Raw genomic sequence first — 12678 nt, 5'->3', positions numbered from 1 at the left:
CACACAGTATTTTTACATTAAAATCTTACAATTCTTATCATCCCAAACATGGATGTAACCACAACACTTGACCTTCAGCCTCTGTCTGCTCTCACAGGACAGAGAATAGGGATTCAGAAATGGTACTGAGCAGTTTCCAAGTTTTCATTAAATCCAACATTCCTCACAGGTGAAACACAAAATCAATTGTTTGTCAAATCAGACACTGACCCTTGTGCAGCAGTGCAAAGCAGTTTCCAACGCAGATCTTTTCCAAGACTTGGTTCTGATAATTTAGTGCTGAACAGGAGCACAGAAGCTTTACAGATATTTCAATTTTTTTAATTAGAACACTGTCTAACAACCATTACACCTGCTGCTTTGCAAGATTACCAAATGTAACTGAGTCACCCTGTCAGAACTTAAAGCTCACAGTAAGTCTTCCTCTCCACCAGCTGAGGGACAACAGTCTCACAAACACACCAGCTGGGATATTGGACACTTGGCAGATGGACACAGGCAGCAGTTCCAAGTGCCAAGCAGACACTTCTCTAAAGCACTAAGGCCAAATTTCATCTTTCCTGACACTTGTGATTAAACAAACTTATGTTGATTTGAACACGGCCCACGACTTTTTAGCTGCATTTTCTGCATATAGCGTTTGTGCTTCTCAAGTCTTTCAAAGTTCTGTGAACTAAAAACTATGGCTTGAAGGGCAGGAAATATCTGTAATAACACAGCATACTCAGTAATGTACAGGCTAAAGTCATGCTGAAGGTATTTGTCTCAGTCCTACTACTAAACTTGGTAATTACACAGAAGAATGTAAGAACATAGACACAAAAAAGTGGGTTAAAAAGCATAATTAAAGCTCTGAAACAGTAGCTGCCTGAGGACATCTCAGGCCAGGTCCTACTAAATGCAGACAAGCAATGGAAGAAGTAAGGTTCTCTCTTTTTTTTTTTTTCCTTTTACAACAGGAAACAGCTCATTAAAAAGACACTTCCCCATAATAATTATTTTAAACCAGACATGAATCAGAAACTTCAGCAGCTAAATAAGACCTTTGAAACTGCAAATCTCTGGTTAGCAGCACTGGTTGTTTTTCAGCATCTTTAATGTCTGAATAGTTCATTTCAGCTGTAATTTTTGCAATTTCAGTACCAAGCCCAGGTCTCTCATTTGCATCATATACAAAATATAACTTAAGTTGAAATTACTACATTTCTTCCACTGCATGCAATAAAAATTGATAAATAGAACATAAATTTCAACACATGGAAGGTATATTGGAATAAAGACTGAAATGGAGATAACACCCCCCCACCATCTTGATATGCTTTATAGAGACACTTTACTTAAAACTAATTTCTTTTTTATCATAGATTGCAGAATTTTTATCCAACATTACAGAAGCAGAAAATTTTGACACCCATATGAAAGTTCAATATATGAAGTTATTGAAACATCTATTCTGACCTGTCCAAAATAAAGAACCTGCCTGCGTAGCATAAAGCTAAAACTTAAGAGTCTCAGATTACTCTTTTGTACAAACTTACTTAAAGCTTGAGCAAGACCAGTATTATGAGTGATAATAGCATAAACAGAAGAGGAGAAAAATCAGCACAGTGGTCAATCAAGTCTGAAGTACCCATGTGAATGGCCTCATACCATGGATTCTGTCTGCTGTGCAGTAATACTTAAATTCAACTCTACAATAAAACTTTCTGAGGTAGATATGTGCAAATAATAACAACAACAATGACAATGTGTTTCTATAATATTGCCATCTGTAAAATTCAAGGCAATCAGAAAGATTAACTTGGTTTAACAGCAATAGAAACTTAAACAATAATGATTTACCAACCCAATAGCAGGACAGTGCTACTGATCCCAAATGCTACAGATGATATTGTCTATAGACATCATAAGAAAGCACTGCAAGACTTTTTTGTTCCCACCCTTGTTAAACATATAGAGAGCTTAAATGCAATTAATTAATTCACAGCGTTGCAGAACAATATTCTGGGCTGCCAGAATAATCACAATCACAACAACATCTTATCATATTCTTTTTCTCATACAGTAATATAAACACTTTCAATATCATAAAATACACAGTGCAATACAGCTGAATTAATCTATCAGGGAAAATACAGTATGGGGTATTTTGTTATTCTTTAATGTTTGATATCAGCACCATAATATCACAGTAGTACTATTTCTGATGTATCTAATTACAACAGTATATGTAATGCAACATTTTGCCTTCAATTCCATTTTATTCCTTTGCTGCTGAAAGAGTTCTTTAAAATATTTACATGGTAACTAGTAAGAAATAGTTCTGTGTATTGCAGGCAGGAGGAAATATTTTGAGTTGTGAGTTTGCTGAGAAACTGTGCTTACACACATTTTTTAAATTCCTGGATTGTTTCTCCCCCTTTTTGTTTCACTTGCAATATGCTCATGTGATGAAATATAGAGCAGTGAACTAATAGACTGGAGAAGACTGCCAAACACCAGCTTTGCCTCTGGCCAGAGTATTCTGTACACCTGCAGTCCTGAAAACACTGGAAAGGTTTCTAATTTCATGTTTTGAGAAGAAAAAATAAAATGCTCTCAAGGAGTTAGAAGACCTTGCACTTTGGCCAGCTCCACTTACATTTTTGGCTCTATACCCTAAAAGTGAAAAGAGACAACTGGGAAATTTTCTCGCAGTATCCAAGTTCAGAATGAATCAGTAACATAGCAGTGTCTTCTGCTCTTACCAAAATCTCTTGAGATGTTCTAAATATGGGCTTTAAGCTAATTATTTCATGAAGGATTGCATCACTATACAAATTTCTCTAAAAATAGCTGTCTCAGAATTCTCAAAAGGAATCTTGGCCAGGGTGATTATACATATTATGTAATCACTCAGCCAAGCCCACATGGTGATTTTGTTTAATGCTATATTTCTGAAAGCTTTTTAAAAGTCTACTACAAAGCTCTATGGCTCTCATTTGGTGTATGAATCAAAGCAATTCCAGTGATTGCTTTTCTGGGAGTGCATTACCATGCTTGCCATTTATTTAAAGCACTAAACAATAAATATTTAACTGACAGATTGCAGCTGCTAAATTGTATTTAAATCATTATAATTAAATATGTTTGTTTCTTATGGGGATGTGTTTGCAACACTGAGGTCAGTATTATTACTACTAATGTTACAGCTGGATTCACTGTGATAGAAATAATTTTCCTAGGTTATCAAAATATAATGTGAGAAACCTGCAAAAGTAAGCCAGCACTTGAGATAAAAACAATTATCTTCTTCCAGCTTGGGAATAATAGAAGTTTTATTTAAACTCACACAGTCAAAATCCATAAAAAGATGGTTCAATTCATTCACATCAATAACATCTTAGGCTTTAAATATATGTATATCTATAGTTTTATTCAAAATAAATCCTAGAAGTTCACATTTCCTTACAAAGGCGCTACATTTCATTCCTCTAAGATGCCTCTATTTTATTTGCAGTGTGAAAAATGGTAACAAGTTACTTCAAAATCAATATCCTGACAGTAATTTACAGTGTCTGATATTCCCAAAGGCCAGAAAATTAAAGCAGAAAATTTATATAAGGGCATTCAATCTTTAAAAAAAAAAAGGCATGAAATTTGCAATTGAAACTTATTTTAAACTTTCTTTTTTGAACACATGCTATTTCTGATTTAATTCTATTTCAGTTTAGATTACTATTAGGCTGCCTTTTGTCAGTCTGCAGGCACTGCTGAGCAATGGAAATCAGTACATTTGTCAATGTGAAAAGCACTGACATTTTATGACCAAAAAAAAAAAATTTGATTAATTAAAAAGAACAGGATAAATGTGTATTTTTGAGATGGGGGGCCAGGGCCAGATGGGGTGGGGTACACCCCTGGGAAGTAAATACTTGGCCTCCAATCTGAGTAATAACTCATTGCACTGTTGTAAGACAACCCACATGAAAAATAAAAGACAAAATAGCATCAAGTTTATGTCATGGATACGCTACAATAAATATTCATGCCTAAGCAGGCATGAATTTGTATTGAATTTATATTGAATTCTGGCATGAATTTGTATATACAATTATATTGTATAAAACACTGTATTTGTTTTATCTTTGCCATAATGGGGCCTGTTTGGAAAACAGCCTGTTACTCCTAGATATGGAAAAGGTCTTGGTACTTTTCTTCCTTTCATGGAATTTTTCATGCTCATGGCCTGTGGCACAATGCTAACATACAGCTGAAGCAACCCTGAGGAAGCTTTTGGACAGCCAAGAAGCTCCCAGTTGAAATACAGAGTGGACTATGATGGTCCAGAGGAGTTTTCCACAATGCAAGTCTGTGGCAGAAGCAGCTCTATGTGCATTTGGTCATTTGATCTCAGATGAGTCTGTGATACATCACAGCGCAGAGATAGAATCTTGCTGGCCTTAACTCAAGAACAGTAAAATTCTATGAGTAACCTCAAAACTTTGGGTTACTTCACTGAGTTTAACAGAACTGAATATCAAGGAAAATTATTCATGTTTCTCATAGGGAAAAAAAAAAATCTGATTCTAGGAAATATCCTTTCATCAACAGTATTTTCCAGGGGAAGACAGTGACTTCTCCTCTTTAGTCCTCAAAGAGGATATTCCTGGGTTTCTCATGTATACAATCAGAAGTCTTGGATTCTGATGAATTCACATTCACACCTGTCCTCCTCTCTCTCAAGTAACAGCCTTTGTAGCTCTCAAGGAAATCTCTTTGTACTTTTTCATATCAGCAGGGGACCTGGCAAGTTACAGCAATCCTACCTTGGACACTGAAGCCACCGTTTCAATAACAGTAGCAAAGCAGCATCCTAGGCTTGGTCTATAATGTGCTTCTGTAGGTATTTCCTATTGCAATGATGCATAGTAGAGGAACATTTGACATTGCAAAAAATATGGAACTGAAGTTTATCAACAAAGTCTAGGATGCCACTGAAAAAGAGGTAGCAGCAGAAAGAGTGACTCAGGGAGTTTCTGAGATAGAATCAAACTGACAGATATATGATGATACACTTGTTTATAAAAATCACAAAACAAACGTGATTGAAGTAATATGTTCTGTTTCAAATGGCACAGCTCATCCTCACTGAAGGTTAATTTCAAATTATTGCATCTTTACTGAAAAAAACAATCTTTGAAAAAGAAGGTGTTCTTGGGAAACATGGAAGAGATAAAGAGAGCAGATGCAATTAAAAGCTCTCCATGAAGCATCTCCACATGAACTCTGCAACATAATAAGGAAAATACAACAAGATTATCTGAAGAAACTACAGTATAAAACAGGGATGGATTTAGGGGTGTAATGTTTACAATTATCTAGTGACTCATCTTCTAATATTTACAAATATTTCTCCTTTGATGTTCACATTAGGATGGAGAAATAGGGTTTTCTTTTCTTCTCCCTTTTAGCAGTGTAACAGTTGTGGAAAAAAAAATTGATACTGCAACTGATCATTCACTAAATTCTAGTGAATAAGAAGTAGATTGAGAGTCAGGATATCTCACAGAAACTGAGGAACTGGGTGGAAATATCACACAGTGTGGAATCTGTCACTTCCCCCCTGGCAGAGCACAATCATAGCAAGGAAGAATTGCACTAACAAGCCTTTGTGTTGGATGCACATGTAAAAGCTTTGGGGTTGACACTGGTTCTTCCCAAAGGGATTAAAGAAGTATGAGTGATGTCTACAACCTCTATTATCAGATAATTCGTAAGTGTAATAAAGTGGTGACCTAGTTAAACCACATTCCTGTTCCTGGTGTCTCTTTTTTTGTGGTGTCTGAGATAACAGGGAGATTATTTTGGCATCAATTTAATCTAGTTAAATAGCTTTACTGAAGATCTTTATCACTATAAATAATGGAGGTATTTGAAGTATTTGGTTACAATTCTAACTGAAGTTATCCAAAACAATGCCTCCATAGCAATCTTCTTCTGCTGTTCCTTAACTCTGTCTGAAGAAAGTTATGAACGTTTTGAACACTCTTCAGCAGTACCTTAAAGGTATAAAACCAAACAAACCCAAAAACAACAACAAAACGGTTGCCCAAGTCTCTGATAAACATTTCAAAAATATCCATGACAGGTAATATCCATCAACATGGTAAAGTGGTGTATTTATTTACTCTTCAGTAACATGAGACGAAGGTGAAAAAAGAAGATATCTAAAAAAGAAAGCAACTGCCTTCTCCTTTCCAAAGCAAACCAAACCAAAAATCCCGAATATTATTTGAGCATAACCTCCCCTGCTCTGGTGCAGTACAAGGGGATGAAGTGTTAAAAAGTGTGAAGCACGTCTGCCTATTTAGCATATATATTTTGGGTGAAATGTCTCCTGGTCAGCTGACTGAGCTGAGACACAACTGCATCATGGCTGGAACACGGGTACCTAGCTGGAATATCTGAGCTGAATAAGCATCAGGATTGGATGATAAGTTCATGCTCAGGGGTTGTTTCCTATTTTTTTAGATCTGTGTGAAAAAGCTGTAATGATTAGACACGTGAGGTCAGCAGCAAGGGTTTTCCTTAGCTTTCTGTTACTGAGGGCATGGAGTCCTACAGCATGTGATGCATGACTCAGGATAAAGAATCATAACACTGCCTGGGCAACATGTCCCAACCACTGTTAACACAGCATTTGCAGGGTGGCACAATGCCTGACAGCAGGGTGGTTACTGTGACAGACTAAGGAGACCTCAATGATTTGGCTGATCGTATTCTCCTCCTCCTCAAGCAACAATCACAGAATTCTGTAATGTCCCACAAAAGAAAACATGACATACAACACCTGCAGACATGGTCTGAAAAAAAAAAAAAAACTTTCTCATCCTTTTCACCTATTCTGAAAGAGGAAAGGTGTCTAACAATGTACATGACACACACAGATCTTCAGTATCCAGGTTGTCTGAACAGCCTTTCCCTTCCTTGCCTACAGTACCTCTTCTGTCTGTGGCCACAGACCTCCTCAAAATCAGGAGGAGCAGCCACTGCACATTATGCACAGTTTTAAACATTTTAACTGGGCAGAGAAGAAACCTGTGCACTGTGTTTGGCACAAGAGTACTGTGTCTACTATGGTTATTTTCCTCATTAATAAAGCAGAACATAAATTTGCTTGCCATGATACCTATTTCTAGAGTTTTTTTAACTGTGTGGTTTTTATTCAAACCTCAGCTTATGGTGTTGAAGACAGGGTGATTTTTAGCCATTTGAGAATTTATTTTAAGGATAATCATGATTTCCAGATAACCTCTCAGAAAGCCTCAAACCTTCTGAAAACGCAATTATTTCACAAGAGATAAGCAAATAACTGAACAGAAGGAGGTTAAAAAGAGTCAACAGAACAGACAGATCTTGCTTTGTGCAAAGAGCATTTGCTCTCCTCTCTCACACAATTAAGAAGGCTGGAAACAATATGAGGGAAAACAGAAAATGTATTGGCTGCATATAATATGAGCCAAGCAAACATGCAACTGAATATTTAGCAACTACAGAAAAGCAATAAACACATTGAACACTTCCTACCTTTTGTAACTTCTGTCACATGTCACACCTGGCTTGAACACTTCCAACATGAGGTCAGAATAAAATGGTACAAATGAAAATAATGCCAATATTCTGTTGCCATGAAAGTAGGAAAAGTAATGTCTGCCCACCTGCTGTTTTAACTGATGTACTAATCTGTCCTTCTCTCGTTTAAGAGCCATTACTTCATCTTGAGTCTTCTTTTTCTTTGAAGCAGACAGCTCAAGCAAGGCAATATTTGCATCTTTTTCACTAATTGCAGCAAGCAAAGCTTCCTGTCTGATAAAATAAAATTAAAATTGTTACATTCTCATTAAAACAGAACATATACTACATTTCACTAGGTGAGATGTTTCTTTCAATCTCTAGGAGGACAATCAACTACCTTCTGAACACTCTAAATAGAGAACTTTGTCAAGTCTAACAAAATCATGAAATAAAGAGACTAGCCAGAAAAGTTCTCTTCATAAATTTTCCATTATTGACTTCATAAAACATTTATATCAGTCTATTTTACTACAATATATCCAACAATATTTCTGTGAAACTTCTTGCTTTTAAAAATCTTTGATATTTTTTCATTCACTTGCCCAAATTCTAGAGTATCTTATAGAAATCTTCTGTGATTTATACAAACCATAAAAACAAATAAAACAGATGTTTATAATATCCTGTTAATTTTGTACCCCTAGAAACCTCAGTGCAGAAATATCTGGACATCTTCCTCATATTTATTTAAAAGTTTTCCTATGGATTTATTATTTTTCATCGTGTCACCACAAAAGTATATTTCTAGCAGTAAAACAGAACATCTAGAAAATAAGTTTCTTGATCTATTTGTTCATGAGAAATCCTTTCTTTTGCAATCTTGACCCCTCAATCTTCATAAAGCAAACAGACTCTTAACAGTATTCAGAAAGAGGATTACACAGGCACTACCAGGGGCACACCATAAATAGTTTGTGAGGACACATGACAAGGGCAATTTTTACAACACGCAGTTGGAAGCACAGATCTTGCAGTCTCCTATGCTCTAAAGTGCTCGTGCTGGCAAGGCCATAATCTGTCCTTTGCTTTCATAAATAAAAGAAATATATTCACCTTCTGCAATGCATTTGATGACAGACTATGGCTTATCAGCCAAGAAAAAGCATATAATACCTTTAGGCATCAAATAGCTTTTAGAACAGAATATGTTATGGCCTATGCCTTTTTCCAGAACTATATAAGATCAATCACTAAAAAATAAACATGGATAAATGAATCATAAATTAACCTTAGGCTCCAACTGCTAATAAATGTAAGAATATGGCTCATGAACTTCATACAGTCAAGGTGAGCTAAAAGTTTGGAATTCTCACAGTCCTTCGCTTGCCAGCAAAAATGTCAAGAAAGCTATTTCACTTTTATTTCAAAGTTCCCAATGTATTAATGTAAATATTTATAGGACAATATTTCTGATGGAGTCAAAGAAAAACAACCCATTTATTTTGCCCCAAGTTATGCGACATGGATCAATTTTAGATAAACAGTTACATTTTATTCATACACTCTAATAGTCTCATTCATTATTCTGTCCTCTTCGTTCTAATCACAGTGAAATGATGTTTAAAAGAGAATGCCATAAGACTCCAACAACCTTAATTTAAATTATAGGCATGAATTATTTTAAAGAACCAGTATTAAACGTAAAAAAAAAATACCAGGGGAACCTTCTACTAGACCAGGTTGCTCAGAGCCCCACCCAACCTGGCCTTGAACACTTCTAGGGATGGGACAACCACAGCTTCTCTGGGCAACCTGTGCCAGAGCTTCACAGGTGTCACATGCGCTAACCTCAATTCTCTGGCAGAAACAACAGGTATCTGTTACTTTAAAGCCAAAGAAACAGAAACAGCATATTGCACATATATATAAAATACGTTCTTCCAAATCAAATAACGTTAGGTTGGCTCCCCTACAGTCTTCTGATATCACTCTGTATTAAAATTCCTGAAAAAAAGTTAGTCAGAAGTGTTGACACTGCTCCAGTGGTCTTGCATCAAGAAACATTTCCCTACTTTTAACTTGCATCAGGCAACAATTTTGTTATTATTTTGGACAATATTAAAAAATGTTCCTCTGGTTTTCAGGATATGTAGTGAAAAGACTTGCCCTGTCTGCAATTAACACTAATAGGATTAAACACTAAACTTTGAATAATGGTAATCATTGCTGTAAAATACATAAACAGCAAAGTATAAATAAATCTATTTATACCATAATAATCATTGCAGAGATAAAGAATCATAGCATAAACTTACTTAATATTTGAAGGTAAACATTGATACAGTCATCATAAACTCAAATCACTCACAATGAACACAGGTAAAGAAATCTACATCTCAGAAATTCCAAGGTTTTAGAATATATTTAGATTCACTCGAGCTATGTAAGAACTCCGTGCCAGCCAGACCCTATATAATGTCTGCTCTCTAACAGCAAATTTCACAGTAAATTCTTGCCATCTGTGAGGTTTTTAGTGATATATAGTTATTTAATTATGAGTAACACATATTAGAGCTGTAAAAAGCCAAAAATAGAATTAAAGGTTTAAATTAAGTTGAAAACTCTATGAAGCTATTCCGAAGTTTTACTTCTCCTCTGAGGTTTGCTTCTCCTCTGCCTCAAAAATTGGCAGTAAAAACACAAACCTGACCAGTGAGTAAGAAGAGTCAGAACTACTGAATTTTCTGGTATCATTTCAGCATCTGATAATAGTATTCACTTGCATCCATATTTTTTGACTTGCCAGTCAAAATGATCACACATTCCTGTGGTCACAACTACTCAACTGTGCAACATTCTCCACCCCTACTTGAAAGTAGCAGATGAGGTGAAACCTTCCACGGGACAGGAGAGCCGGTCAACATGCTTTGAGAAATCTGCACTCTGGATTCTGCAGCCCCAAAGCCACAACATTCTGCAGAGCCAAGCATGCACCTTCTCAGCTGATGGGGGATTTTCCTATCTTGGGAAAATAGGTACCCAAACACTTAATTCCAGGAAATAATGACTCATATCAAACACTTCCAGGAAATAATGGTTCATAGTCATGTGAAATAGCTGCTGTCATATGACACCACAAGTGCTCCACTGAGACGCTCTAAGATTTGAATCAAACCCACAGCACACACGGGTTTGAACTGGCCCCCACAAAATTACTGCCAATATATTTTTTAATTCTTATCTTTATAGTTAATTTGAGTGGAGCTGGGCGGCCTTAAACCTGTGCATGTTGAGAGACAATCGTGCAAGAGTGCAAGGATAGGGATTTCTACTGAAGTCCTTCCAGAGCAAGGTGGAATGATGAATACATCAATGCAAACTCACACTGCCAGCACTCTCGAAGCCACCCAAACGAGAGCCAGCATCAGCTCAGAAGCTGTAAAGCCTCATTTATCTAAGAGACAAGGTGTTTTAGCTTGGGCACAGTGCCACACAATGTGCTGATGGCTTCCAGACTGGAACTGGCTCACACACAGCCTGCAGAGTGCGGGCAGAGCAAGCTTGCACCTGTCTGCACAGACACACTCCTGGGATATGTCGGCACATTAGCTGTGTCTATTAGCATGGATAATCTGAACAGTAATAACCTCAAATATATAATCCAGTGGCATTTAACCAGGCCTCTGGGTTAACAGGAGTTCAGCAAAGCAGGACTTGTTGGTTGCTTATGTCTTTATTAAACTACTTCTGTACAGGAGAAGAGAAGACAGAGAAACCCAACAGCTCTTATTAACGTTTTTCTAGTACGAGATGAAGATGTTGTGACAGAGCACCTCAGGAAACTGAAGTGTTGTCCTTTACTTCTGTATGGGCTGGCATCCAGCCTCCACTAAGTCCCTGAAACACAGAAGTTGAAAAATCCCCTGCCCATGCTAGTAAGGCATTGTGAGTGAAGGGATCCAAGCCTTTATGAAACTGCCTCTCAGGACATGCTGGGATCTCTAGATTATCATATCCCAGTTGTTGCATACTGCACACGAGTTTACCCACACTTTACCCACATTGCCGTGATACCCTGTCATCACACTTCAAGTTTCCTATGGAAGAACAAAATCATGTACAGAAGCAATTTATTTTAGTTATCCAGTGACCTTGCTATAAAATAAACATCACCATCTTTCAAGAAACATTTGAAATGGCATTATCTGGCCACCAGCAATATGGTTAAGATGCCAGCAAGGCAGCTGACAATGATTTTCTCACTTACAAACATGATGTAAACTTCATTCAAAAATGTAAACTGGTGGCAAGTTTTTCCTCTGAATCTCTCAGGTGGGTAATACACTTCCACTTTGCTGCTAGAAAATGAAACTCATCATTCTGAAACTCAGTGCAAGAATTTTTGAATATCAAGACCTGAACTGGCACCAAGAACAACACACAGTCCAACACACTCTCAAGCTAACATGCCGAAGAGTGTAAGCGTAATTTATAATTCCTAATTATCTACTGTGTCAGGAAAAAAAAATTACTATCCAAATACAGTTCTATAGAGATGTTATCACTATTTGCAGCCAAAATGTCTCCTTATTGTTTAATAAATTATGGCAATAAAATACATTTTAAAATAATTTATTAGAGTAGTGGATTAAATGACATTCTTTAACAGTAATATTTATAAAGAGTAATCCCTTTTGCTATTAGTAGTTTTTCCTCTCTTTTTTTGGCAAACTAATCTGTTATACAAATAACAATGTTGTACTTTTAACACCAAAAATAAAAAAAAAAATCACTCCAACTGTATAGGGTAAAATTAAGTAAACTCTCAGATTAAAAAACACATAATTAAACCTAACAGCATTTGCTCCACATTGTTAATTATTCTGTACATTTTCCTCTGAACTACATAAAGTCATTCCTAGGATTCTCAGCTTATATATCCTCTACTGTAATATGTTGGTCTTTCCAAAGAGGAGAGGGAGAACTTTTCCCTGAAAAAGCAAAACTGATGAAATTAAACTTCTCTCCCTGGCAAAGACTGACTACATTCTACTCCACAGGAACCTTCTACCTCATGCAAGCCTCCTTAATGTAGAGACAGTGAATGGAACAGTCACAGTT

At 36.5% G+C, this 12678-nt stretch overlaps 1 protein-coding gene across 9 annotated transcripts in view; it reads right to left on the bottom strand.

The window, feature by feature from the left end:
- Positions 1-12678, bottom strand: part of ERC2 (ELKS/RAB6-interacting/CAST family member 2) — a 411704-nt gene that overhangs the window by 128750 nt on the left and 270276 nt on the right. For all 9 annotated transcript variants that reach the window (XR_003571338.1, XR_003571339.1, XR_003571340.1 and 6 more), the window contains one exon: positions 7701-7848. Coding sequence is in view for 1 of the 9 variants with exons in the window: in XM_027884805.1 (XP_027740606.1) it covers positions 7701-7848 (148 nt within the window). In the remaining 8 variants the exon portion in view is untranslated. The remainder of the gene's footprint in view (positions 1-7700; positions 7849-12678) is intronic.

Source organism: Empidonax traillii, unplaced genomic scaffold (genome assembly GCF_003031625.1).
Source record: "Empidonax traillii isolate 1590-97213 ecotype Southwest subspecies unplaced genomic scaffold, ASM303162v1 scaffold155:size2260171, whole genome shotgun sequence".
In the NCBI taxonomy this organism is placed as follows: Eukaryota; Metazoa; Chordata; class Aves; order Passeriformes; family Tyrannidae; genus Empidonax; species Empidonax traillii.
This window is presented reverse-complemented; position numbering and strand designations above follow the sequence as displayed.